This window comes from Barbus barbus (genome assembly GCF_936440315.1).
Source record: "Barbus barbus genome assembly, chromosome: 21".
Classification (NCBI taxonomy): domain Eukaryota; kingdom Metazoa; phylum Chordata; class Actinopteri; order Cypriniformes; family Cyprinidae; genus Barbus; species Barbus barbus.
Window position 1 is genome coordinate 1,928,107 of NC_136749.1, and position 24,812 is coordinate 1,952,918.

General features: G+C 38.0%; 1 protein-coding gene across 2 annotated transcripts in view; it reads left to right on the forward strand.

The window, feature by feature from the left end:
- The window catches only part of LOC306887523 (ADAMTS-like protein 4), a 71,688-nt gene extending 47,478 nt beyond the window's left edge, over positions 1 to 24,210 (forward strand). For both annotated transcript variants that reach the window (XM_079445308.1, XM_079445309.1), the window contains exons 6-17: positions 5,743 to 5,882; positions 7,163 to 7,367; positions 10,926 to 11,113; positions 13,476 to 13,602; positions 15,021 to 15,293; positions 18,089 to 18,218; positions 18,674 to 18,878; positions 19,565 to 19,738; positions 19,854 to 20,033; positions 21,395 to 21,574; positions 21,653 to 21,797; positions 21,879 to 24,210. In XM_079445308.1, the coding sequence (XP_079301434.1) occupies positions 5,743 to 5,882; positions 7,163 to 7,367; positions 10,926 to 11,113; positions 13,476 to 13,602; positions 15,021 to 15,293; positions 18,089 to 18,218; positions 18,674 to 18,878; positions 19,565 to 19,738; positions 19,854 to 20,033; positions 21,395 to 21,574; positions 21,653 to 21,797; positions 21,879 to 22,009 (2,078 nt within the window). In that variant the 3' untranslated portion in view covers positions 22,010 to 24,210. The remainder of the gene's footprint in view (positions 1 to 5,742; positions 5,883 to 7,162; positions 7,368 to 10,925; positions 11,114 to 13,475; positions 13,603 to 15,020; positions 15,294 to 18,088; positions 18,219 to 18,673; positions 18,879 to 19,564; positions 19,739 to 19,853; positions 20,034 to 21,394; positions 21,575 to 21,652; positions 21,798 to 21,878) is intronic.
- Positions 24,211 to 24,812: the final 602 nt, after the last annotated feature.

Below are 24,812 nucleotides of genomic sequence, written 5' to 3' on the forward strand. Positions count from 1 at the left end.
AGGACAAAGGATTGGATGTGGGATGGTGAAAGGTGACTGGAGGAGGTTCATCAGGTGGCCGGATCACCGGGAGGAGGACGACTAACAGAGTCCAGGGTGGTGATGATGGAGGGAGGAGCCAGGATGGAGACAGTGTGGAGACTTGAAGCTGGAGGAGCCCGGCGAGACCCAGGCCACAGCCATGATGACGGCCCATGGTGGAGCCGACGGAGGGAGGAGCCATGGAGGAGGAAGGGCTGCTGCCTGCAGGGGGCTGACCGACGGCGGCGGAGCAGGTGGAGGAGGAACCCGAGCCAGAGGTGGAAAGCAGATGAGCCTGGGGCAAAGCCGAGGATCCAGAGGGCCAGAGTGGAGCTGAGGACTCTGGCGACCTAGGCGGAGACGGAGATCCGGAGGTCCGCGGTAGAGCCAGAGTGACTGAGGACCCAGGTGGAGCTGGAAGGAGGGAGGAGCCCAACGCAGCTGGTGGGGCAGAGCGACAAGGCGAAGCCGGAGGAGTGGAGTCCTGTAAATAAAACTAAAAATAAAACAAAATAACTAAAAATATAATAAAATACCTAACTACATAATATTATTATTGTTAGAAATTGCAACAATATAAAAATAGAAATATAATACATTTATACATTTAAAATTTTAATTAAATCAATAATTAAACAATAAATAAACAATTATATCCTGGCCAGAGGAGAACTGGCCCCCTGATTGAGCCTGGTTTCTCCCAAGGTTTTTTCTTCATTTTGTCACAGAGGGAGTTTTGGTTCCTTACCACTGTCGCCTCTGGCTTGCTCAGTTGGAGACACTTAATTTCTAGTGATTATCTTCAATTTGATTTCACAGATACTACTTAACTAAACTGAGCTAGACAACGGCATCTCTGAATTCAATAATGAAATGCCTTTAACTGAAAATTGAGTGTTTAATACATTATACATTACTGACACTCTATCCTCCAATTTGATACTGTTAAGTGCTTTGACACAATCTGTATTGTTAAAAGCGCTATATAAATAAAGGTGACTTGACTTGACGTGATGGCGGGACAATGACCGACCAAGGTGGAGCCAGAGGGACGAAGGAGCCCGGTGGAGCTGGTGGGCCGACGTGCAACGGTGGAGATGAGGGAGCTAGGAGCCGAGGTGGAGCCGCTGGGCCAGAGGGCCGAGGTGGAGTCCAGGACTCAGAGGCTGGAGGCAGAGTCAAGGGATCCCCCAGCCACGACGCCGATGGAGACGGGTAGACCGGCGGCGATCCCACCACACAGATGGTAGGCTGAGGGTGAGCAGAAGGGCTGCCAGCATGCAGACGTGACTGAGCTGAAGTGGCAGGGATGATAGGTGGAGGCAGGATAGAGCGGGTGGGTGGGAAATCCAAGTAGGTAGGTAATTCAGGGTAGCCAGAGAGTTCAGATGAAGGCGGAAGCAGAACCGGCATGTCTGCATATATATCCCAAAATGTTGTTTTCCTTGAAGTCCACAGTCAGCGGGGATCCACAGGACACCAGCACCCACTCCACAAAGGTGGCAAAACCGCGCTCTGCACTTGTCGTTCAGGCTGGTTTGGTAGAATGTGCAGAGGCAGTAGTCAGGGTAGTGGGTAAAGTTGGAGATTTCCACGAACAGTCTTGTATGGTCTTGTAAAACTGACAAAAAAACGAAAAACAAAACGCGGGGAAACACGCCTTGCACTTTATTTTCGGGTCCGGTCTTCTGTCACGGTTCCGTGGATAAATGCACGAAGAAGAAGGAGTTGCAATGTAAACAGTCTTTAATAAATCCACATAAAGGCAAATACAAGGTAGACTGGTAGGAACCACAAATACAGACGTAGTGTCGACGTTGTAGACCGGACAAATGAACTGAGAACTGAATACAAGTAATAAAGGGTAACTAATGACAATAATTAATGACACACACCTGAACATAAATTTTACAGGAACTTACCGTTAACCATTTAACAGATTTTTACTGTAGCATTTTAAAATCACGGTTATTTTTTACTGTGTGCCCAGACACAGTTTACACACTGACTAAACATTTGATATTGTTATTAAAATTAATAATTAATAATTAAGCTTTAGAAATATTTTTTAAAATTATAATTAAGATTTGTTTTTATTAGATTTCATTTTATTTCAAGTTTTTTTCCCAAGTAGTGGAATTCTTTTATATTGCACATATAATTCATGTTTCACAACCACATTTTCAACATTACATTTAACACTGTATAATTTGAAACTGAACAGACTTGTTTTTGTGAATTGTTTTTAATAATTTTCAGGGGCGCTCTTCTTCTGACATTCCAGCTCTTATTTTTGGTCTGTCTGTATATCTCTTTCCCTGAACGGATTCCTGTCTCATCCTGTGCTGTTCTTTCTTTCTTTCTCTCGTCATCCCTCGGTCTTCCTGTGTCGTGCACTGCTTGTCTCTCTGAGTTTGTTTAGAGACAGAGATAGTGGGGAAGTATATTTAGTCTGAATAGACTCACTGTCTGCACACCAGAGAGAGAGAGAGAGAGAGAGAGAGAGAGGATAAATTATGATATTTCTTCTAGATTCCTGCTTTTGCCCTTCCTTAAAATAGGCCTTTTTTGTCCATTATTTTGATCACTTTTATTGACTTTTCTTTCTCGTGCATTTCTCTCTCTGTGTCCTTCTCTCTCTCTCTCTACCATTGTCTCCATCATAATCTCTCAAAGATAACTGTGACGGAATGTGAAAGGCTTGGAATCTCTCGCTCTTTTGTCAGTGTCAGCTGATTCTCATAGACGGACAGAGAGAGAGAGAGAGAGAGAGAGTCTCACGTAACCTGACCTTTGACTGACCGGATAAAGTATGCTACACATTACAGCATTTTCTGGAAGAACCTCCCACTTAGACGTGGAGAGAACTGATGTGTTTGTTTTGTGCTTAGGGGCAGGGTTATTAGATCATGACACATAATAAACCAGCATAAAAATTATGTATTAAAATAATGTCACAGTGGCTGTTTATTTTCCCCTGGTGTCCACCAATTTTACTATTAATGTTTTATTTTTGTATTTTTATGTGCTAGTATTTATTCATATTTCATAGCATTTTTTTTTTTTTTTTTTTTTTTTTTTTTAGTTTGTTTTATTAATTCAGGTGCATGCTTTTTCAGCTGAATTCTTTTGTATTATTTATATTTTACTTTATGATTATTTATGCGCTATTGTAGTAATAATTCATATTTTGCATATGCATTTATTTTTTATTTTTATTTATTATTATTTTTTAGTCATTTATTTTCATGCTTTTGGCAGTTTTATTTGTTTTGCTTTTCATATTTAATAGCTTTTTTATTTCAGTTTTACTTCAGCCTATACATATTTTATTTCAGTTTTATTTCTGTGATAATAATTTCTGGCCACTGAAAAATAACAAGCACTTTCTCTCAAAAATGGCCAGGAAATGCCTCAAAAAACGATGAAGTTTTGATGACTAACTAAACTTCTTCAAGTCCAGTAAGAGTTCTTCACTGAATCAGCCCCAACAGACTGATTAAAACCCTGTGGGCTCTTACTGCCAGACGTCAGCCAATCAGATTAGAGCTTGCCAGATCATGAAAGTGCTCTTTATGTGCTTCAGGTGGCCAGACTGTAGTCCAGCTGTGACTGAAAATAGAAAGAGAGACCAGAGGGCAAAAACTCAGATGGACCGATAAGCAGATGTTCAAAATATGTAACTAGATTAATATATTTTCTAGAGAAACTATGAGTTGTTTCTGCATGCAGAATGTGCTGGTGCATTCTGGGTCATGGCTAGCTGGTCACTTACTGGCCCGAGATAAAAGAGCCAGTGTCAGTCTGATATTCACAGTGTTCCCACAGTCACAGAAAGCCAGGAGGTATCAGGGAATTTGAAAATTGTGATTTCCAGGCAAACAGATAAAGTCTTAAATGGCAAGTATCAAGTGTGTGTTGTATCTGTGTTAGTAAACACCATTAATAATGAGTGTTTCCTGTGTATGACGGGGGTTTTGATCAGGACATAGATTGGCTGTAATTAATAGCTCAGGACTGTGTTGTGTTTGTGAGAGAGAGAGACTGATGCGTCTCGCATCCGCACCCGAGGGATTTCACGAGGTTCACAAAGAGGACAGATACAACGAAAAAAAACAAGGTTTTCAGAAAGAGTTTCATTCATGAGAGCAGAAGCATCCATTCTGATCATGTGTTTATGAAAGTCACCATACTGCACTCTTTTATGGAACTGTTTATTTCCTCCTGTTTATTTCCATCCACCAGTGTTATTTTAGTCAAATTTATATGCTATTTATGTGTTTATTCATATTTTAAATTATCATATTTTTAATTTTAGTTTAAGTTTTAGTTTAGTTTATGTACTTTTGTCATTTTTAATATTCCTGTTTAGCTTTAATGCATTTTTTTATTTAAGTTTTTTACTATTTGTTTTTTAAATAGTTTTTCATTTTAGTACTTATATTTATTTCAAAAATATTTCAATTAGTTGCCAACCCATACGCAAATGTAATATATGTATGTATATAAAATATACATTAAATATAGTGTCATATGAAGTACCTATTTGAATTTGGAACAATTTCATATATATCTAGCCCATATTAATATGTTTATGTATGTGTAATACATTTTTGGACATATACAGTATGTCATGTACACATATATCCATCCTTAAACCTGTCGATACACAATGATTATATAAGTAAATATAAAAGAAAAACATACATATATAAACATACTGATTTTATGTGTATGTGTGTGGGGGAGGGAGAGTTGTGTTGTTTATAATAAAGTTGCATAAGGCAAAATATGCCACATGTTATTACATTTCCATATGGGAAGGCAGCGTTTCTAAATTTTGTTTTTTAAGTTCTAATATTTATTATATTTGATTTTATTTAATTTAACAAAAATGAACTATTTAATTAACCATAACAGCACTGATGTGCACTCATGTGGGCCTTAAACCAAACTCACCAAACTTTCTACCATATCGCTGACCTTCAAGTTAAATAGTTTATTATACTTTAAGACTTCTATAATTAGCTAATCTCTTTGCACATGCAATGACCCCAGCCAAGCTGAAACGGTATGCCACTGCATGTGATACATAATATGCAAACATGGGCAATCATATGTGACCTTGGACCACAAAACCAGTCATAAGGGTCAATTTTTTGAAATTGAGAATTATACATCATCTGAAAGCTGAATAAATAATCTTTCCATTGATGTATGGTTTGTTATGATAGGACAATATTTGTCTGAGATACAACTATTAGAAAATCTGGAATCTGAGGGTGCAAAAAAATCTAAATATTGAGAAAATCTCCTTTAAAGTTGTTCAAATGAAGTTCTTAGCAATGCATATTACTAATCAAAAATAAGTTTTGATATATTTACGGTAGTAAATTTACAAAATATCTTCATGGAACATGATCTTTACTTAATATCCTAATGATTTTTGGCATAAAAGAGAAATGTATAATTTTGACCCATACAGTGTATTGTTGGCTGTTGCTACAAATATACCTGTGCTACTGATGACTGCTTTTGTGCTCCAGGGACACAGATGTTAATATGCTCATGGCTTTTTGAATAAATGGTTTTGGAGAGCTAGTATGCCATCTTCTTACACAAAGACACCTACAGTAATAAAGTGCAGTAGATCACGTGAAGTGTGCTGAATGTAATGTGCAGTGGCGCTGAATGATGTTCTGGTGTGCTGTTCTCTGGCAGTGGGTCTGGAGCAGCAGTGTGAGCTGACCTGTCGGCCGGTCGGGTATCGTTTCTACGTGCGGCAGGCGGAGAGGGTACGAGATGGAACGCCCTGCGCAAATAACACACCCGACGATGTGTGTGTGGGAGGACGCTGTCTGGTGAGAAAACAGGCCCACATACACCAATATGATAGTAGCATCAGCACCAGAAGGAGCCGCTGTGATTCATTTCTGAGCCTAAATCTGCTCAATTCTAGTGCTGACATTGTGAGGACAACATTACAGGCCCGTATTCTTCAAGCTTCTAAGAATCCTCTCAGAGAGCTCTTCATTTTGCTTAAAAAAATTTAACAAGGCATCTTAGCTTAAGAGTGATTCAGGACAAAGAGGAAAATACTTGCATCTTATTGAGGAGGCGGTGGTGACCCCGTTGTTAATTGTGACACATTCTTTTGAAGACTGTGATTGATTGTCCAAGAAGAAGAAAAAAAAGAACGCTTTTAAATTTTTTTCCTATTTTTACCCTAATCACACACACACACACACACACACTCACACACACGTTGTGTTTCCATGTTTTATGGGGACTCTCCATATGCGTAATGGTTTTATACCGCACAAACTGTATTTTCTATCGTGCTACACCTAAACCTAACCCTTACAGAATCCCTTCTGCAATTTTTAGATTTTCATTGTACATGATTTATAAACTTGTTTCCTCATGGGGACCTAAAAAATGTAGTTGCGTCAGTTTGTTATTTGTCCAAATATATATGTGTGTGTGTGTGTCCTGGTATTTATAACGTTATAGGGACCAAATGTCCCCACAAGGATAGTAACACCAGTAAATGTTGACCTTGTTTAGGTCCCCATGAGGAAACAAGCTTATAAATCATGCAGAATTAAGTTTTTTATTTTATTTTTATTTTGTATGGCCTCCTTTGGCTGTGATAACAACTTGTATTCTTGCTGGTAATTTTTTATGTACTTTTCCACAGACTGTTGTTAATGACTTCCAGATATTTTCTAGTTGTTCTCAAAGACTTGCTTTTGATTAAACTTTTGTACGAGCTATCTTTGAATTCATTAAATCCCAACAATAATTATATTTTAGCATATTTTAGCTCTAATAAGATCGGTCAAAAACATGATCCCTGCATGATCTAGTCTAGTATCTTTTTTAGTCACTGTCATCCATTGTCAGCAACACATTTCTTCTCTCTCTTTGTCTTTTGGCCATTTTCGCATTTTTTATTTTAAGAGCTCTTTTAAGGGTTAAGATGCTTTGTGAATAAAGACTTTTCATGAATATGGGCCCTGATGTTTCGTAGAATCTGGCAGCTTCATGTTCCGCTGTAATGAAGTGATTGTTTCCTCTGTGTGTGTGTGTGTGTGTGTGTGTGTGTGTGTGTGTGTGTGTGTGTGTGTGTGTGTGTCAGAGTGAGGGCTGTGACGGTGTGTTGGGCTCAGGGTTGGTCCGGGATCGCTGTGGCGTGTGCGGAGGGGAAGACGGCACCTGTGAGAGGGTCACGGGAAGTTTCCTGAACACCAGCGTCCCGCTGGGCTACCACAAAATCCTGGACATCCCGCCCGGAGCCACGGCCATCAACATCACCGAGAGACGAGCCAGTCCCAACTATCTGGGTACAAACTCTCTCTTATCTGCTCTGAAACCTCGGAAACATTTTCTGCATTTTTCTCTTTGAGAAAATGGCTTAATTAAATTAAATACAAAATAATACTGAAAATGTATAACTGCCTAAAGCTTTGTGAGGGTTAGGTTACGGGTCAGAAAATGTCATTAGCTCTACAGTATATAACATGGGAAGTCCCCCACCATGATAGAAACACATGTTTCAATGTGTGTGGTCATTTTTGTTGTTTTTGTCTTTCCTTATGGTGACCAAATGTCTAAAAGTAAAAATATTATTCATTATAAAGAGCATACTTAATCGATTATTATATATCATGATATCTTCTTTAGAGACAAGCCTAAACTTAATGTCAATATACTTTACTCAATGTATGCCAATATAATGTATTTCTTTTGACTTTTTACAACTTAATTTCAACCTAAACAAAAACAAAAGCTAAATTATCTATAATATGAAAGTAGAATTTTTTACATAAGGTAAAACTAAAAACATGTTGTTAATTAATGTTTAAATTAATTTACTTACTATAAATAAAGACAGGAAAGTTTGTTTTGGAAGACATTTTTGTTTACTGTAATGTATTTTTAAAATATCTATAATTTTTTTCTATGTAACAAAAACAACAAACTAACAAAAAATAAATAAATTTTAAAAAATCTGTCAAGCCAAAATACTATTAAAACAAAGCTGTTTTATTATTATTATTATTATTTGATTGATTGATTATATTATTGATTTTTATTTGCTTTCAATCAAACTGAATTTAGATAAATGACACAGTTATTTCACTTTTTCAATCTATGCATTTTTGTCATTTTGGGAGCTTGACAGCCCTAGACCTGTTACACCTCTGTAAGTAAAACAGCGGCCTGAAAATTTTGCTAAACTCTTTATTTTTTTGTATTACAAAAGGGTTGCACCATAGAGTGAATAAACGATGACAGAATTTAGTTCGATTAGTTTTTAGGAATTATGATTAGCTTCATTTGAAGGAATGGATGTTTTCACAAATCATCACATTCATTAGTGCATGCATGCATGTGTGTGTGTGTGTGTGTGTGTGTGTGTGTGTGTGTGTGTGTGTGCGTGTTTTTGTGACAAATGAGGACATAAATTATAAATTTGTATAATGACATAGGTATGACAAGGTGAAGGTGACTTTTCAAGACATTGACCCATGTCCCCACTTTTGAAAAGTTTTTTGGGGGGAAAGTTGAAATGCACAGTCTCCTGTGAGGCTAAGTTTAGGTGTAGGGTAGGTGTGGGGCAATAGCACACACAGTTTGTACAGTATAAAAACCATTACACCTATGGGATGTCCCCTCTTTTCGCAAAAACAAACATGTGTGTGTGTGTGTGTGTGTGTGTGTATGTGTGTGTGTGTGTGTGTGTGTGTGTGTGACTGTGAATGCATGCACTCGCATAATTACATAACAGGATATGTGTCTACCTGCTAATGTGAGATTAGTGTGAATTGGTCATTGTCTTTAACTCAGCTCAGAGTTCAGACCTCCAGCCAGCTCATGAACAATAGTGATCACAAGCAGAGGGATGTTTTTTAAACTCTTCACAGCTGCTGCTGATCACTTCAGATGATCTAGAGCGTGTACGTCTAAATTCAGATGATAATGTCCCATTGTTTGAGCATGTGGTGTGATTGGGGCAGCAATGAGTCACTGTCCTGAGAGGGATGCTGATATTACATTCATTGTAATATTAGCCTGAACATGAATCAGGAATGCACATATTCACGGCTGATGGTGCATGGGATTTGGAGGATCTCTCTGGGCTTGATTAGGTAATGCAGGCACGTATTCATAAGTGAATATGACCCTGAGTCAGACTCATGGACAGGTCTGTGTTTGTTTCTCCGTACGCCCAGGTCCATTTCTCTGTGAGTTCTAGTACGATGTGAATGTGCCCCGGAGGCAGACTGCTGTAGTAGACAAAACACTTGCCGGGCTACATGACAAATCATCTCTTTTTCTCTCTCTGACATCGTTCTTTTGGATTTGGCTTTGCTTTCTCCTGTGTCTCTCTGTGATTCTGTCTGACCTAGTTTTATTTCTCAGAGGAGTTACCTATCACTGTTATTATTGTTTTTATTTCCACTAGCACTGGGTATTATAGGTCAGTGTGTGTGTGTGTGTTCATCATCCTGCAGTGTTTGTGCAAACCTGCCCTCAGCAGTGCCCTGGAAACCACCCACAATTCTCCAGCATCACTGCAAAGAGTTTTTCACAAGTGCTCGTAAAAGATCATTTGCACAAGCAAAACTCTTCAGAAGATGTAAAAAAATAATAATAATAATAATAATCATCTAACTAGTATCACTAAACTAGTGATGCCTAAACTAGTTTATATAGTTTAAGTATCACTAGTTTATTGATAATAATTTTAAGTAACATTATTTGTTAAGTGTAGATGTCAGTAGTTTGGGTAGTCATACTAGTTTAAGTGTCAGTTGGTCTAGTTTAAGTCTCAGTTGTTTATTGATACTAGTTTATGTAATAGTATTTGACTAGTTTAGGTGTCAGTAGTATGAGTAGTCATAATAGTGTACGTATCTATATTTCTCTAGTTTGGATGTCAGTAGTTTGGGAAGTAATGGTAATGTCATTATCAGTGTTTGTTTAATTATCAGTATTTAAGTAGTGCTAGTTTAAGTATTAAGTAATTGTCAAGTTTCTTTATCAGTCAATAATAATTGTTTTGGTATCAGTACTGGACTAGTTTGGGTGTCAGTAGTTTTAGTTTTCCAGGTATTCATATTACTTTGCTTATCAGTGTTTGTCTAGTATAATTATCAGTATTCATGTCATGATACTAGTTTAAGTAATGGTCTAGTTTTGGTGTCAGTTGTTCTGGGTAGTCAAACTAGCTTAAGTGTCAGTATTTATCTAGTTTAGGTGTGACTAGTTTAATGACACTTGAGTAAGTATCAGTACTGATGTAGTATTTGTATTGATCTTGTTTAGGTGTCAGTCATTTATAGTGTAATCAGTGTGTTGTGAATAGCTCTGATCACTAGGTCTCAGAAAATGTTGATGCATAATGATGAGTTCATATTCAAAGTTGATTGCATAATGATGATGTTGTTTTGGGCAAATCTGAGCACAGTTTGAGATTTACATTTGCTCTCAATGTAAGGTGACATGAAACAATTGAGATATGAAAGAGATCTCATTATTAGCTGTTAGCTTACTCATGGGTGGGCTAATGAGTACCATTCAGATTTGCTTAATTTTAGTTTCCTGATGTTTGTGCTACATCCTTTCTTTTTCATTCCTCTTTCTTTGACACTCTTGCTATGAACTTCTCCTTTGATGAGAATTCCTAGTTGCATGTGATGTGTGATTATGGTAGGAAACTCATAAAAAGATCACCACAAGCAGAACTGAGATCTGTAATTGCAGACAGCTAAAAACAGCCGTTCCACAAACAAATAATGACTGTCAAATGAATCTCAAATCTTTTTAAGATCATACCCAGCTGTGTATGTTGTGATTGTGAGTGGCTCATTAATGCACGTGTTTTGTGTCTGCAGCCCTGCGCAGTGGAACAGGTCAGTCTGTGGTGAACGGACGCTGGGCGGTCGATCCTCCGGGAGAATATCAGGCAGGAGGAACCACCTTCCTGTACAGCCGACCCAAAGCTGGGCCTCAAGATCAGGGAGAAGAGAGAGGAGAAACCCTCACTGCTCCTGGACCCACAACAGCCCAGCTGCAGCTATACGTAAGCACACACACACACACACTCACACACTCACACACACACACACACACACACTCACACACACACACTCACACACACACACACACACACATTAGAGTAATGTGGAAAGAGGTCGACAGATCTGGCTTGTGTGTGATGGAGCACAAACTCTGAACTGGGAGGTTTTACTGCAGGAATGAATGAAAGGAATAAGTCATTACTTTATGTTTATACATGACTATTATATTTATTGATGATGATATTATATGAATATAACACTTCTCCTAACTTATGTTAGAAACTATCATTTTCCTGTAACGGCTTATATCATGAAACAGTATGAGACAATACCAGAATTAGTTTAATGATACTAGTTTAATATCAGTATTGGTCTGGTGTAGGTATGACTAGTCTAATCATACTAGTTTAAGTATAAGTATTTGTATACTTAAGGTGTCAGTAGTTTTAGTAGTCACACTACTTTAATTACCAATATTTTTTGTAGTAATACTCGTTTAAGTCTCACCATTCGTCTAGTGTAGGTGTTAGTGGTTTGGGTAGTCATAATAGTAGTTTAAGTATCAGTATTGGTCTAGTTTAGGTTTAAGTGGTTTGAGTTGTCATACTAGTTTAAGTATCAGTATTGGTCTAGTTTAGGTGTTAGTGGTTTGGGTAGTCATACTAGTAGTTTAAGTATCAGTATTGGTCTAGTTTAGGTTTAAGTGGTTTGGGTAGTCATACTAGTTTAAGTATCAGTATTGGTCTAGTTTAGGTGTTAGTGGTTTGGGTAGTCATACTAGTTTAAGTATCAGTATTGGTCTAGTTTAGGTTTAAGTGGTTTGAGTTGTCATACTAGTTTAAGTATCAGTATTGGTCTAGTTTAGGTGTTAGTGGTTTGGGTAGTCATACTAGTAGTTTAAGTATCAGTATTGGTCTAGTTTAGGTGTCAGCGTTTTGGGTAGTCATACTAGTTTAAGTATCAGTATTGGTCTAGTTTAGGTTTAAGTGGTTTGAGTTGTCATACTAGTTTAAGTATCAGTATTGGTCTAGTTTAGGTGTTAGTGGTTTGGGTAGTCATACTAGTAGTTTAAGTATCAGTATTGGTCTAGTTTAGGTTTAAGTGGTTTGGGTAGTCATACTAGTTTAAGTATCAGTATTGGTCTAGTTTAGGTGTTAGTGGTTTGGGTAGTCATACTAGTTTAAGTATCAGTATTGGTCTAGTTTAGGTTTAAGTGGTTTGAGTTGTCATACTAGTTTAAGTATCAGTATTGGTCTAGTTTAGGTGTTAGTGGTTTGGGTAGTCATACTAGTAGTTTAAGTATCAGTATTGGTCTAGTTTAGGTGTCAGCGTTTTGGGTAGTCATACTAGTTTAAGTATCAGTATTGGTCTAGTTTAGGTGTTAGTGGTTTGGGTAGTCATACTAGTTTAAGTATCAGTATTGGTCTAGTTTAGGTGTCAGTAGTTTGGGTTGTCATATTAGTTTAAGTATCAGTATTGGTCTAGTTTAGGTGTCAGTAGTTTGGGTTGTCATATTAGTTTAAGTATCAGTATTGGTCTAGTTTAGGTGTCAGTAGTTTGGGTTGTCATATTAGTTAAATAGCAGTGTTGGTCTGGTTTAGCTGTTAGTGATTCAGGTAACCATACTAGTTTAAGTATAAGTATTGTTGTAGTTTAGATGTCAGTGGTTTGTGTAGCCGTACTAGTTTAAGCATCAGTATTGAAACAGTATGAGTTTTAGTGTGATGTTTTATTGCTACTAGTTTAAATGTCAGTATTGGTCAAGTGTCTGTGTCAGTGGTTTGTCTAGTCATACTAGTTTAAGTATCAGTATTGGTATAGTTTAAGTCTCAATTTTTATTGATACTAGTTTAAGTCTTGATTTGTATTGATACTAGTTGAAGTGACAGTATTGGTCTAGATTAGGGGTTGGTGGTCTGGCTAGTCATACTAATTTAAGTATCAGCACTAGTCTAGTTTGGGTGTCAGTGGTTTGTTTAGTCATACTAATTTAAGTGTCAGTATTAGGCTAGTTCAAGTATCACTAGTTTAATGATACTACTTTACGTTTCAGTATTGGTCTAGTCTGAGTGTCTGTCGGAGTCGGTTGTTGACACAGTAACAGCGTATCATGGATAGCACAGCTCTGATGATTTGGTTTTGAAAAATTATGAGTTCATACTTCAGCTTTATGTTCATTCAGATGTTAGGAGAAAGACTGTCCACAAACTGCGGTGTGTGTGAGTGTGTAGCAGTGTGTTCTGAGTGTCTATGCATCAGTGAAATACGGCCGATACTAACTGGAATGCGGTCATGGAGTGAGACGTTACCATATGCTGGAGTTTATAAACCTGTTTTCTGCTGTCTCTCTCTCTCTCGCTGTAGATTATTTTCCACAGGCAGAATCCAGGCATAGACTATGAATATTACATCCCGGTGGAGAAACGGAGGGACGGAGAGAGAGAAGTACACAGAGAGAGAGACCGAGGATGGGCGGCGCTCCGAGAAATCAGTGAGTTTTCCTACAGTCTCCTTGTCACAGAGAGTCTCTCTCTTACCCACCATCAAAGTTTCTATTTTTCTCTTCTGATGATCTTCTCTCTCACTCTAAATTTATAGTGTTTATACGTGTGTGCCGTGCAGATATAGTTCACTGAGCAGTCTTCTCTTATTTCTCTCTTCACTTATTGGCCACCGCTGAAACCTTTTAAGGTCATACAGGAGAGCGGGCCTGCGATTGTGTGTGTGTGTGTGTGTGTGTATGTGTGTGTGTGTGTGTCTGTGTATAATGGGCAACAGAGGATGATGTTTAACAGAGGTTTTATGAAAATGGGGTCACAGTGAGAGTGTGTGACATGAGGCAAAAAGCATGAATCAGGCTTTAGTTCTGTGCCAGCCCTGCTAAAAACAATTTTTGGTGTAACATGGGAACAGCCTAGGAGACCAGCTAATACCAGCACGCCACAGGCTGGTTTAAGCTGGTCATTCCAGCAGGGACTTAAAACCTAGTGAGACTGTCTTGCTTCTGTTCCCTACATAGACAGCAAGGTTACCTTCTGAAGCATCCCAACTAAAAGGGAACATCATCAGTGACATTTTATTTATTTATGATACTGCATGTTGCTAAGATAACAGAATATCCTAAAGGATATTCACACATGTAGTAACTTGCAGTACAATTTTAATGAGAGTATGATGATTTCCGAAAACATGAGCACCAGCAGCTTTTAGCAATGCAATGGTGCAAAACAAATACTTGACTACTTTTTTTTTTTTGCACAACAATGTTTGCACAACATTTCTTAAATTTGTACAACTTTCTCTTGTGGAAAAAAGAAGTGTGCTTAGTTGTATTGAATGTGCACTCATAATGTACTTCAAATCTTAAAAGTGCATTTTTAAAAAAACTACTTGCAGATAATATAGTAATATTAATGAAATAAAAGTCCATTTCAGTGCACTTAAAACACTTGCGTGACTGAACACTTAAGTGCATTACAAACGTGTAATTACGAATTAATTTAAATAAATGACATACGAGATTCAATAGAAATGGCAGGTATTTTTAGATTACCATTAATGCTTGTCAGTATATTCAGCAGTAACACTTTAACCATATTTCCAAGACAATACAATTATGAAATTATATGTAGAGGTCTACTTAAGTCAAAAAAGCACTCTATGGTTTAGCTAATTGCATTTAATACCAATTTAAATTATAATACATTTTTTATTTCAATTAACACGCAATTAAGTGCCGAAACAAATTACATGTGGTTCTTTTTATTTCTGTATTAGGTAGTCTTTTTAAAAGCATGCTTAAGTGTTTTTTTTTTCTCAAGGTTTCACTGTTGCATGACTAATTGTTTAGCATTTAGTTGTAGGTAGGCAGCATACTGGTTTTTGAGGGCTCTTCTGTCTGTGTTTCAGGTGGCGTCTCAATGGCAGTCGAGAACCCTGTGGCTCCTCCTCCTGTGTTGTCTTCTGCCTCCTCACCTCCATTTTCATTCCCTTCCTCCTCATCTTCCTCATCGTCTTCCTCTGTATCTGATCGATGGCCACAAGAGAGGCCCCGCCCACAGGGCTTAGGTCCCAATCGTAACGCTCGAATCCCTCCAAGAACAGACCTCCCATTGGACAATCAGCCTGCGTTCGTGTGGCGAAGAGGCGCGCTGTCAGAATGCACTACTAGCTGTGGAAAAGGTCAGAGAATTATCAAAAATGTTACAATCAGCATATTAAAAATGATTTCTGAAGGATCAAGTAACACTGAAGACTGGAGTAATGATGCTGAAAATTCAGCTTTGATCACAGAAATAAATTACAGTTGACAGTATATTCACATAGAAAACAGCTATTTTACATTGTAATAATATTTCACAACATTACTGTTTTTACTGTATTTTTGATCAAATAAATGCAGCTTTGGTGAGCTTAAAAGAAAAAAATTGGTAACACTTTATTTATAATGCAAGTATTTATGTAGAATGCATTATAAAGGGTTATTAAAGGGTATAATGCATTATAGTTATTCATAATGTGTGCTGTAATATATTATATCTTGTTGTAAATAATTATAACAGAATTTAAAATGCATAGTGCAGGGGTCTCCAACCCTGCTTCTGGAGAGCTACCATCCTAAAGATTTCAGCTCCAACCCCAATCAAACACACCTGAACCAGCTGATCAAGGTGTTCAGGGCTACTTGATCATTACAGACAGGTGTGTTGCAGCAGGGTTGGAGCTGAAGTCTGCAGGACGGTAGCTCTTCAGGAGCAGGGTTGGAGATCCCTGGCACAGTGTAACAATGAATTGATAATTGTTATAATGTATTAACTGTTGTTACGATTATTCATGTGCAGTGCATTATAAGGTGTATTACAAGGCATAATTAATGCATTAAAACTACTTTTATAATGCATTATACATAAGTGACCCTGGAGCACAAAAGCAGTCTCAAGTCGCTGGGGGATGTTTGTAGCAATAGCCAAAAATACATTGTATGGGTCAAAAATTATTTTCTTTAATGCCAAAACTCATTAGGATATTAAGTAAAGATCATGTTACATGAAGATATTTTGTAAATTTTTTACTGTAAATATATTAAAACCTCATTTTTGATTAGTAATATGCATTGCTAAGAACTTCATTTGAACAACTTTAAAGGTGATTTTCTCAATATTTACCCCCAGATTCCAGATTTTCAAATAGTTGTATCTCAGCCAAATATTGTCTTATTCTAATAAACCATACATCAATGGAAATATTATTTATTCAGCTTTCAGATTTCAATTTCGAAAAAATGGACCCTTATGACTGGTTTTGTGGCCCAGTCTCACATAAAAGCTTTAAGTAAAATGTTTACCAAAAAATCTTTCTGACTACATGTGCTTTAGATTTTACAGCAGTTGACAGCACACATTACTGCTTTGAGAGGCTCTTATTTAAACCTGCGATCCAGAGTGGACATGGTGGATTATTGCTGTGTTTATTTGTAATAGGAGAGCTGGAAACACTTGCCTACTGACATGAAGAAAGCCAAGCGCTGTGGAACAGGGCGTACATGTGCCAAACTGTTAGGGAGTTTCTCTGTAGGGCTGTTTGTGTTTTTGAGGGGTTTCTCAGCCGCTCACCACTGGTTTTGATTAATCTGATTTGTCGAGTGTGAATTTGCTCTCTGCCGCCTCCTTCTGGTGTGTTTAAAGAGCTGCAGACTGACACTGTGCTCTTATGTTAGGGGTGTTTGCTCAGGCAAGCATCACCATTACTATTGCTCAGAGTTTCAACAAACCCCTAAACTTATAGTTCACCCAAAATATTTATAAAATGTGCTCACCCTCAGGCCATCCAAGTTTGTTTCTTCATCAGGTTTGTAGAAATGTGTCTCTGCATCAGTGTCTCAGCAATGGATGCTCTGCAGTGAATGGGTGCCGTCAGAATGAGAGTCTGATAAAAACATCACAATAATCCACACCACTCCAGTCCATCAGTTAACATCTGGAGAAGACAAAAGCTGAAACAAATCCATCAAGATGTTTTTAACTTCAGATGCATCCATAATCAATAATAACGCTTCACTCAGTGAAAAAGTCCATCTTCTGTTGTCTCTCACATCGAAATGTGTTTTGGCCTGTAAACGGTGCTTGATAAAACGCATTAATTAATCATTTGTTTCTTAAAACATGCAGCTTTAGTCTTCTCCAGATGTTAACTGATGGACTGGAGTGGTGTGGATTATTGTGATGTTTTTATCAGCTGTTTGGACTCTCATTCTGACGGCACCCATTCACTGTCGTCGTCGTCGTCGTCGTCGTGTCGTGACGTATTGTCAAGTATGGTGACCCATACTCGAAATTGGTGCTCTGCCTTTAACCCATCCAAGTGCACACACACAGCAGTGAGTAGTGAACAAATCCACACACACACACACACACACACACACACCGTGAACACACACCCGGAGCAGTGGGCAGCCATGCTGCGGCGCCCGGGGAGCAGTTGGGGGTTCGGTGCCTTGCTCAAGGGCACCTCAGTCGTGGTATTGAGGGTGGAGAGAGCGCTGGACGTTCCCTCCCCCCACCTACAATTCCTGCCGGCCGGGGGCTCGAACCCGCAACCTTTCGATTACGAGTCCGACTCTCTAACCATTAGGCCACGACTTCCCCCACTGCAGAGCATCCATTGCTGAGACACTGATGCAGAGACACATTTCTACAAACCTGATGAAGAAACAAACTCATCTACATCATGGATGACCTGAGGTGAGAAAATTTTAAGATGATTTGTATTCTTGGGTGAACTATTCCTGTAAAAGAGAGAAGGAGAAAAAAACAAGGAATCCGAGCAATATCTAGAGACGAGATGATCACAGAGACTTGATGGTGTAAACAACTTCTCAGAACACCTTGCCATTTTACACCACTTACCACTAAAAATGCTGTACTATGTGTGTGTTTGCTTGTTTTTTGATGTGTGCAAACGTGTTTGTGTGTATTCAGGCTCTCAGTACAGAGAGATTGTGTGTGTGGATCGACACACAGAACAGGAAGTCCATGAGAGGAGGTGTGACTCCGCAACCAGACCTGCGCCAGAGGAGGAGCCGTGTAACATTCATCCATGTCCACCGTTGTGAGTAACTCTGCATGTGCATAAACTACTTCCTTTTCTTTCTTTTTTTTCGAAAGTAATAATTTTTATTCAGCATGGATGCAATAATTTGATAAAAAGTGACAGTAAAGAAGCAGCACAAATGTTTTCAACGTTGATAATAATGTTTGTTGAGCAGTAAATCAGTATATTATTATGATTTCTGAAGATCATGTGACACTGAAGACTGGAGTAATGATGCTGAAAATACAGCTTTGATCACAGAAATAAAGTACATTTTGTTATATATTCACATTATAAACAGCTAATTTAAATTGTAATAATATTTCACATTTTCACTTTTTTACTATATTTTTTTATTAAATCCAGCTTTGGTGAGCAGAAAAGGCTTCTTTCAAAAACATTTACAAATTTTGGAATGGTTGTGTGTGTATATGTATATATATATGTGTGTGTGTGTGTGTGTGTGTGTGTAGCTGGGATATGGGCTCATGGTCCGAGTGCAGTGTTTCCTGCGACTGGGGTGTACAGCAGCGTCACATACAGTGCAGGCAGAGTTTTGGGAATCGCTCAACCATGGTTCACCCTCAGCGCTGCGCCAGTCTCACCCGTCCCAACGCCACGCAGCCCTGCCACTCACACGTCTGCTCGCACTGGGAGATCAGCACCAACTGGAGCACGGTAAGACACGCGTGTGTAAGAATGACTACAGGTTGTTTATTTAGTGTTACTTAGTATATTTAGTACATATTATATTTAATAAAATATGTTTTTATATTTGAGCAACTGTGGGGTTTTTTGTTAGACAGTTTGCATTGTGAAACCCTCTCATAAAAGTTGTCATTAAACACCTTTAAAAATTACACAGAGGTCATTAGATTCTTTAATTACACAGAGATAATGATTCTTTCACTGCTTTCCGCCATATTTTCAAACAAAACGAATCTACGCTGCATGCTGCGACTGTGTGAGATTGTTACTACCTTTGCTTAATGTTGGACAGTATTTAGGTGAGTTTTTATAATCCTGGTAAACAAATGGTTTTAATCATAATACAGAATATTAAACGGTAGCACTAACTGTCGGGAATTTCATCTTGTGGTCAAACTAGAGTGAGCTTGGCGACCCCTTGTAATTCTTTAGCGACCCCCAGGTTGGGAACCACTGGACTAGATGATTTAGAAAATATGTGGTTTTGCTCTAGTCTGTAAATGAGTGTGTGTGTGTGCGTGTGTGCACACATTTTGGTGCGTGTGTGCTTGCGCGTGCGCGTGTGCGTGTTTGTGCGCGTGTGTGTGTTTAAGTCTGGTCACATAGCCGTGTTCGATCTGTCTGTGTGTGTATGTAAACGTGTCTGTTTCCCACAGTGCTCAGTGGATTGTGGAGTGGGAAAGAGAACCCGAAGCATACGCTGTGTCAGTGACCATGGCAACACTGTGAATGACAGGGAGTGCAGTGACAGGCTCCGCCCACAGCGCACCGAGGACTGTCACATGGGTCCTTGTGTCACTAACTGGTACTTCACAGATTGGACAAACACTGTGAGTAGTGACCAGTCAGATTCATGCTTGCACTTGGTTTGCCAAAAGGTGATTTGATGAAACAAATTATTTATGCAGCGATGTGGATGATTGTTTCTCTGTCTTTCTTTATCAGTGCTCTGCAACATGTGGGCCGGGTGTCCAGCGGAGAGAGGTGGTGTGTTTGACCGGCGGAGGCAGGAGAGAAGGAGAGGGAGGAGTGGAGTGTGGGGTGGAGAAACCGGCTGATATGAAGGCCTGTAACGGGGGTCCCTGTACACCCACCCACCTCTGGTACACCGGACCCTGGGGACAGGTGAGGGCCGTCTGCCTAAAGCAAATGTCAATGAATTATATTCCAATGTTAAGGTCTGTGTTAGAATACAATAGAAGAACAAATCAAAGAATGAAGTGGAATAGAATAGAATAGAATAGAATAGAATAGAATAGAATAGAATAGAATAGAATAGTGTCAAAAACACATCAAATTAAATAGAACAAAAAATGTAATCGACCAATGAAGAAGAGAATGCAAATGAATAGAATAGTTTAACAATTCACAGAATAAAGATGAATAGAATAGAACAAAATTAAATGTAGAACAATGTAGAATTGAATAACTGTGTAGAGCATAACAAGTCAATTAGCATAGTTATTTGTTTAGTTAATTTTTAATAGAATAATGTAGAACAGAATAACATCAAAGGAAGCTTAATAAATTTAAATAGAACAAAATAAAATATAGTAGGAAATGCTGAATGGAATAACATTGAAATGGAATAATATTGCATAGAGTACAGGTAAATAGAATGGAACAAATTTAAATGTAGAACAATGTAGTTCAACATAGTTTAATAAAGTTCAAATAATTCAATCAGAACATTCTAAAAACAGAATAGAATAGTGATACATTTAATAACGTCAAATTAAACTAATGAAACGCAAGCATTGAACAATGCAGAATATAGTTTAATAGAACAGAATGAAGTTAGAATAAAGATTAGAAAGAGTAGAATAAAGAGTAATAGAATGGTGTAGAATAGTCTGTTAGAATATAGTTTAAATAATTCCATGATAACATTCAACAACAGAGTAAAATAGTGGAGAATAGAATATAATCAAAGATAAATCTAATGAAATGGAATCAAATTAAATAAAACAAATGAAATGCAATAGAAAAAAGGAAAGGAAATGAAGCTGCACAGAAACTATAGAATAGAATAGAATAGAATAGAATAGAATAGAATAGAATAGAATAGAATAGAAGTTAAATGTAGAACAGTGTTAAATTGAACAAAATAATAATACAGGGAAGTACAAATGCAATTTGTATAAAGTTAATTGAATTATAAAGAATAATTAACTTTCTGAAAACAGAATGCAAAAATGTAAAATAGAATTGAATATCATTGAAAAGAACAGAGTAAAGTTGCATAAAATAAAGAAGACTAGACTAGAATATAATAGAATAGAATAGAATAGAATAGAATAGAATAGAATAGGCCAGTAAGTGTTGGCACTAGTCACTCTTGCCAAATTTGCACTGCAAAGGTGGCAAAGAAACGCTTCTGAAGTGGCATTTATGCACCACTACACTGAATTTTAAGCAGGCACAGAGCAGCCTTACCTCAGCTGTGTAAAGACACCTTCTGTCTCTGGACTCTCTCTGTTGAACAGTGTAACGCAGCGTGTGGAAACGGTACCCAGCGCAGGGATGTCATCTGTGTGAAGAAGACAGGAAGTGACTTCACCGTGAGCACTGCCAGCGAGTGCTCACACCTGGAGAAACCATCTCCAGTGCAGCCGTGTGAACTGCAGCCCTGCAAACCGCAGTGGTTCACCACCGAGTGGAGCACGGTGAGGACCACTTCATCTCTCCATCCATCTGTCCTCCCTTCTTCTGCGGTCACTGATTTCCTCTCTGTGTCTGTCCAGTGCTCTCGGTCCTGCGGTGAAGGGGTGCAGACGCGGGAGGTACGGTGTCTCACTGCAGACAAACAGCACAACGCAGTCTGTGATCTGGACTCCAAACCTGAGCATGAGCGCTCCTGCAACACCATACCCTGCAGTCCCTTCGAAGGTGTGTGTGAGAGTATTCTTGCATTCTGCACGATGATTCAGATTATAATCCCTCTCTCTCTTTCCATCTCTCTCTTTGTAGATGAGAACTGTAAAGACAGACGACATAACTGTGTAATGGTGGTCCAAGCGCGACTCTGCGTTTACTCCTACTATAAGACCGCCTGCTGTGCGTCCTGCACCCAGAGTGCCCAGCGGGCCAAAAGACATTAACCCTGCACAAGTCACAGAGACGTCAGGTTCAGAGATTCACCACCAGAGCCAAAACTCAGCCAATCATAGTCCTATCAGAGGAAACAGCCAATCAGAGGCCATTCAGGTTCAAAAGAAATTTCAGGAGAGAATTCCAACTTGAACTAAGCTGAGATCAGGATCCCTTTAAAGAAAGTTTTAAAATGTTACCGCATATGTGCTCGTAATCTCAAATGATTGACAGTAGGTCTTTCCCCATTGATGATGGGTGTTTAGTACACTATACTGTCAAATATTCAACCATTCCTTAAATCATCTTTAAACAAATGCACTGAAGTCGCAGCTCCACATTCTGGACACGTATATGAAGATATTGCCAAGTGGGAACAATTCTAGAAGTTGCCTTTGTGCTTTTGTCACACATGAAGTGTTTCATAACGGTTTACTTTAATTGCAAGTAAGTGGATACAGAATCTGGTATTTGAACTAATATTCTGCCTCATTTGTTCGGTTTATTTGTGCGACCGAAGTATGATAAAACATGCGGATAAAACATCAATTAATGTGTGTCCTTCACTCCTAAGTATGTTGCATTAGCACTAAAAACATACTGCTTTTGTTAGTAAGTAAAAAAGCGAAAGATTTTCCAATTAAAATCATGAAGATGCATCATAATTACATATTTATTGCATCAAACTTGTGAGCAGTGATACATGTTTACGTAAACATTGATTCTCCCCTCAAACTGTCTTTGGCCTTGTCTCAGTCCTCTAAATGGTCCTTAAGATATCAGTACTTCAGCAAGGACATAAATATTCCAGTATAAATGCTCATGACTGTCTAAAAATAGCACATTTAGTGCTGACAGTCCTACAGATTATGAGTGCAGTGTGAACAGACATCTGGAAATCTACTATGAATCTGGTTCATCATTAAGCTATAAAGAGAAGATGAGCATCATGACAGTTCTCTTTATTTGATTCAGTCTTTATTACTTTTGCTCAGTTTTGTCTGAATGTATATCAGTCCTTTTAGTGTTTCATGTTTTTGTCATTTTTTGTTTGTGTTTTTGGGCTTTATTGTTATTTCTGGCTGTTTTTATTGGTTCCCACATTGTAAATTAAAGCAATAGTTCACCCAAAAATGAAAATGTGCTCACCCTCAGGCCATCCAAGATTAGGATGTGTTATGTAGAAATGTGTCTCTAAACTGTTAATTATTGTGATGTTTTTATCAGTTGTTTGGACTCTCATTCTGACGGCACCCATTCACTGCAGAGCATCCATTGCTGAGACACTGATGCAGAGACACATTTCTACAAAACTCATCCTAATCTTGGATAGCCTGAGGGTAAAGACATTTTCAGATAATTTTTATTTTTGGATTAACTATTTCTTTAAAAAATATGGCCATAACAGAATCAAAGCCACAATAGCATTAATGGTTTTAAGACATTATTGTAAACCACGCAGTTTTGTTGTGCATTTCGTATTGTGTAATATAAGGCCTAAAGGGTTGCTGTGGATATATGCACAGGCAGAATGCATTTAGGGCAGCATTATTTGTGTGGATTTTTCATTGCATTAGAATTAAATATACAAACAGTATAGTGAGACCATTGCCCTGGATCAAACTGAGGTTAAAATACTCTCTAGTGTTAGAACATGTGAGCTTTCTGTTACTAGTCCATAATCTATAACCACTAGGCAATCACAATCTCTTATGCAATGAGCAGCATGTCAATGAGCAACTGAATATACAAATGCGAAATAACAGAGATGGGATGGATTTTTGTCACATTAACTTGACTCCAGGCAAAAAAAATTACATTCTAGTATATAAATACAATCAGTTGTGTGTGTGTGTGTGTGTGTGTGTGTGTGTGTATGAGTGTGTGTGTGTGTGTGTGTGTGTGTGTTCCTTGTGCGTGGGTGTGTATCATGTCTGATAGTTTATATATATTATCACATACCTTTAGACAGGTAGCAGCTACTCTTTAGAAGAATAAAAAGATGCTTTTATATATAAAACAGGAAACATAGCTATTTATCTATGATAAAATACATATAATTTATTTTGTTTTTCTTATATGGATCAGTTACTGTCTTTGAAAAATTCAAGATCAACTTGTTGCTATACATATATGTTGCTTTGTTGTGGAATAAACAGTGTGTGCAGATTTTACAACAATTATTATTCATAATAAACAAACCTAAAACCCTGCTACTGTTTTGTCATCTATGCAGAGGTTTCAGTGCTGTGATGATTCCATATGTAACCCTGGACCACAAAACCAGTCATAAGGGTACATTTTTCAAAATTGAGGTATGGTTTGTTATGATAGGACAATATTTGGCCGAGATACAACTATTTGAAGATCTGAAATCTAAGGGTGCAAAAAAATCTAAATATTGAGAAAATCACCTTTAAAGTTCAAATGACGTTAGCAGCAATACATATTACTAAACAAAAATTAAGCGTTGATATTACAGTAGGAAATTTACAAAATATCTTCATGGAACATGATCTTTTCTTAACAACCTAATGATTTTTGGCACAAAAGATTACCAGTTTCTTTCTTGAGAGAATGGGTATAACTCTTGTACCATGACGCAGTACGTTTTTCTCTAACCTTTTTCAATTTGAGGGGGGCAACATCTTCTAATGTATTAGAGAAGATAGTGCCCCTGTTGCTAGTCATTTCGTCTAGTTCATGCGTATTTATGGGTACACAGAGCAGTTGAGATGAATCAGGCAGGTTATTTGTGAATCTGTCTTTGGTGGCTGGAACAATAGTTCTGCCCGGACGATAACGCGGAGCCAT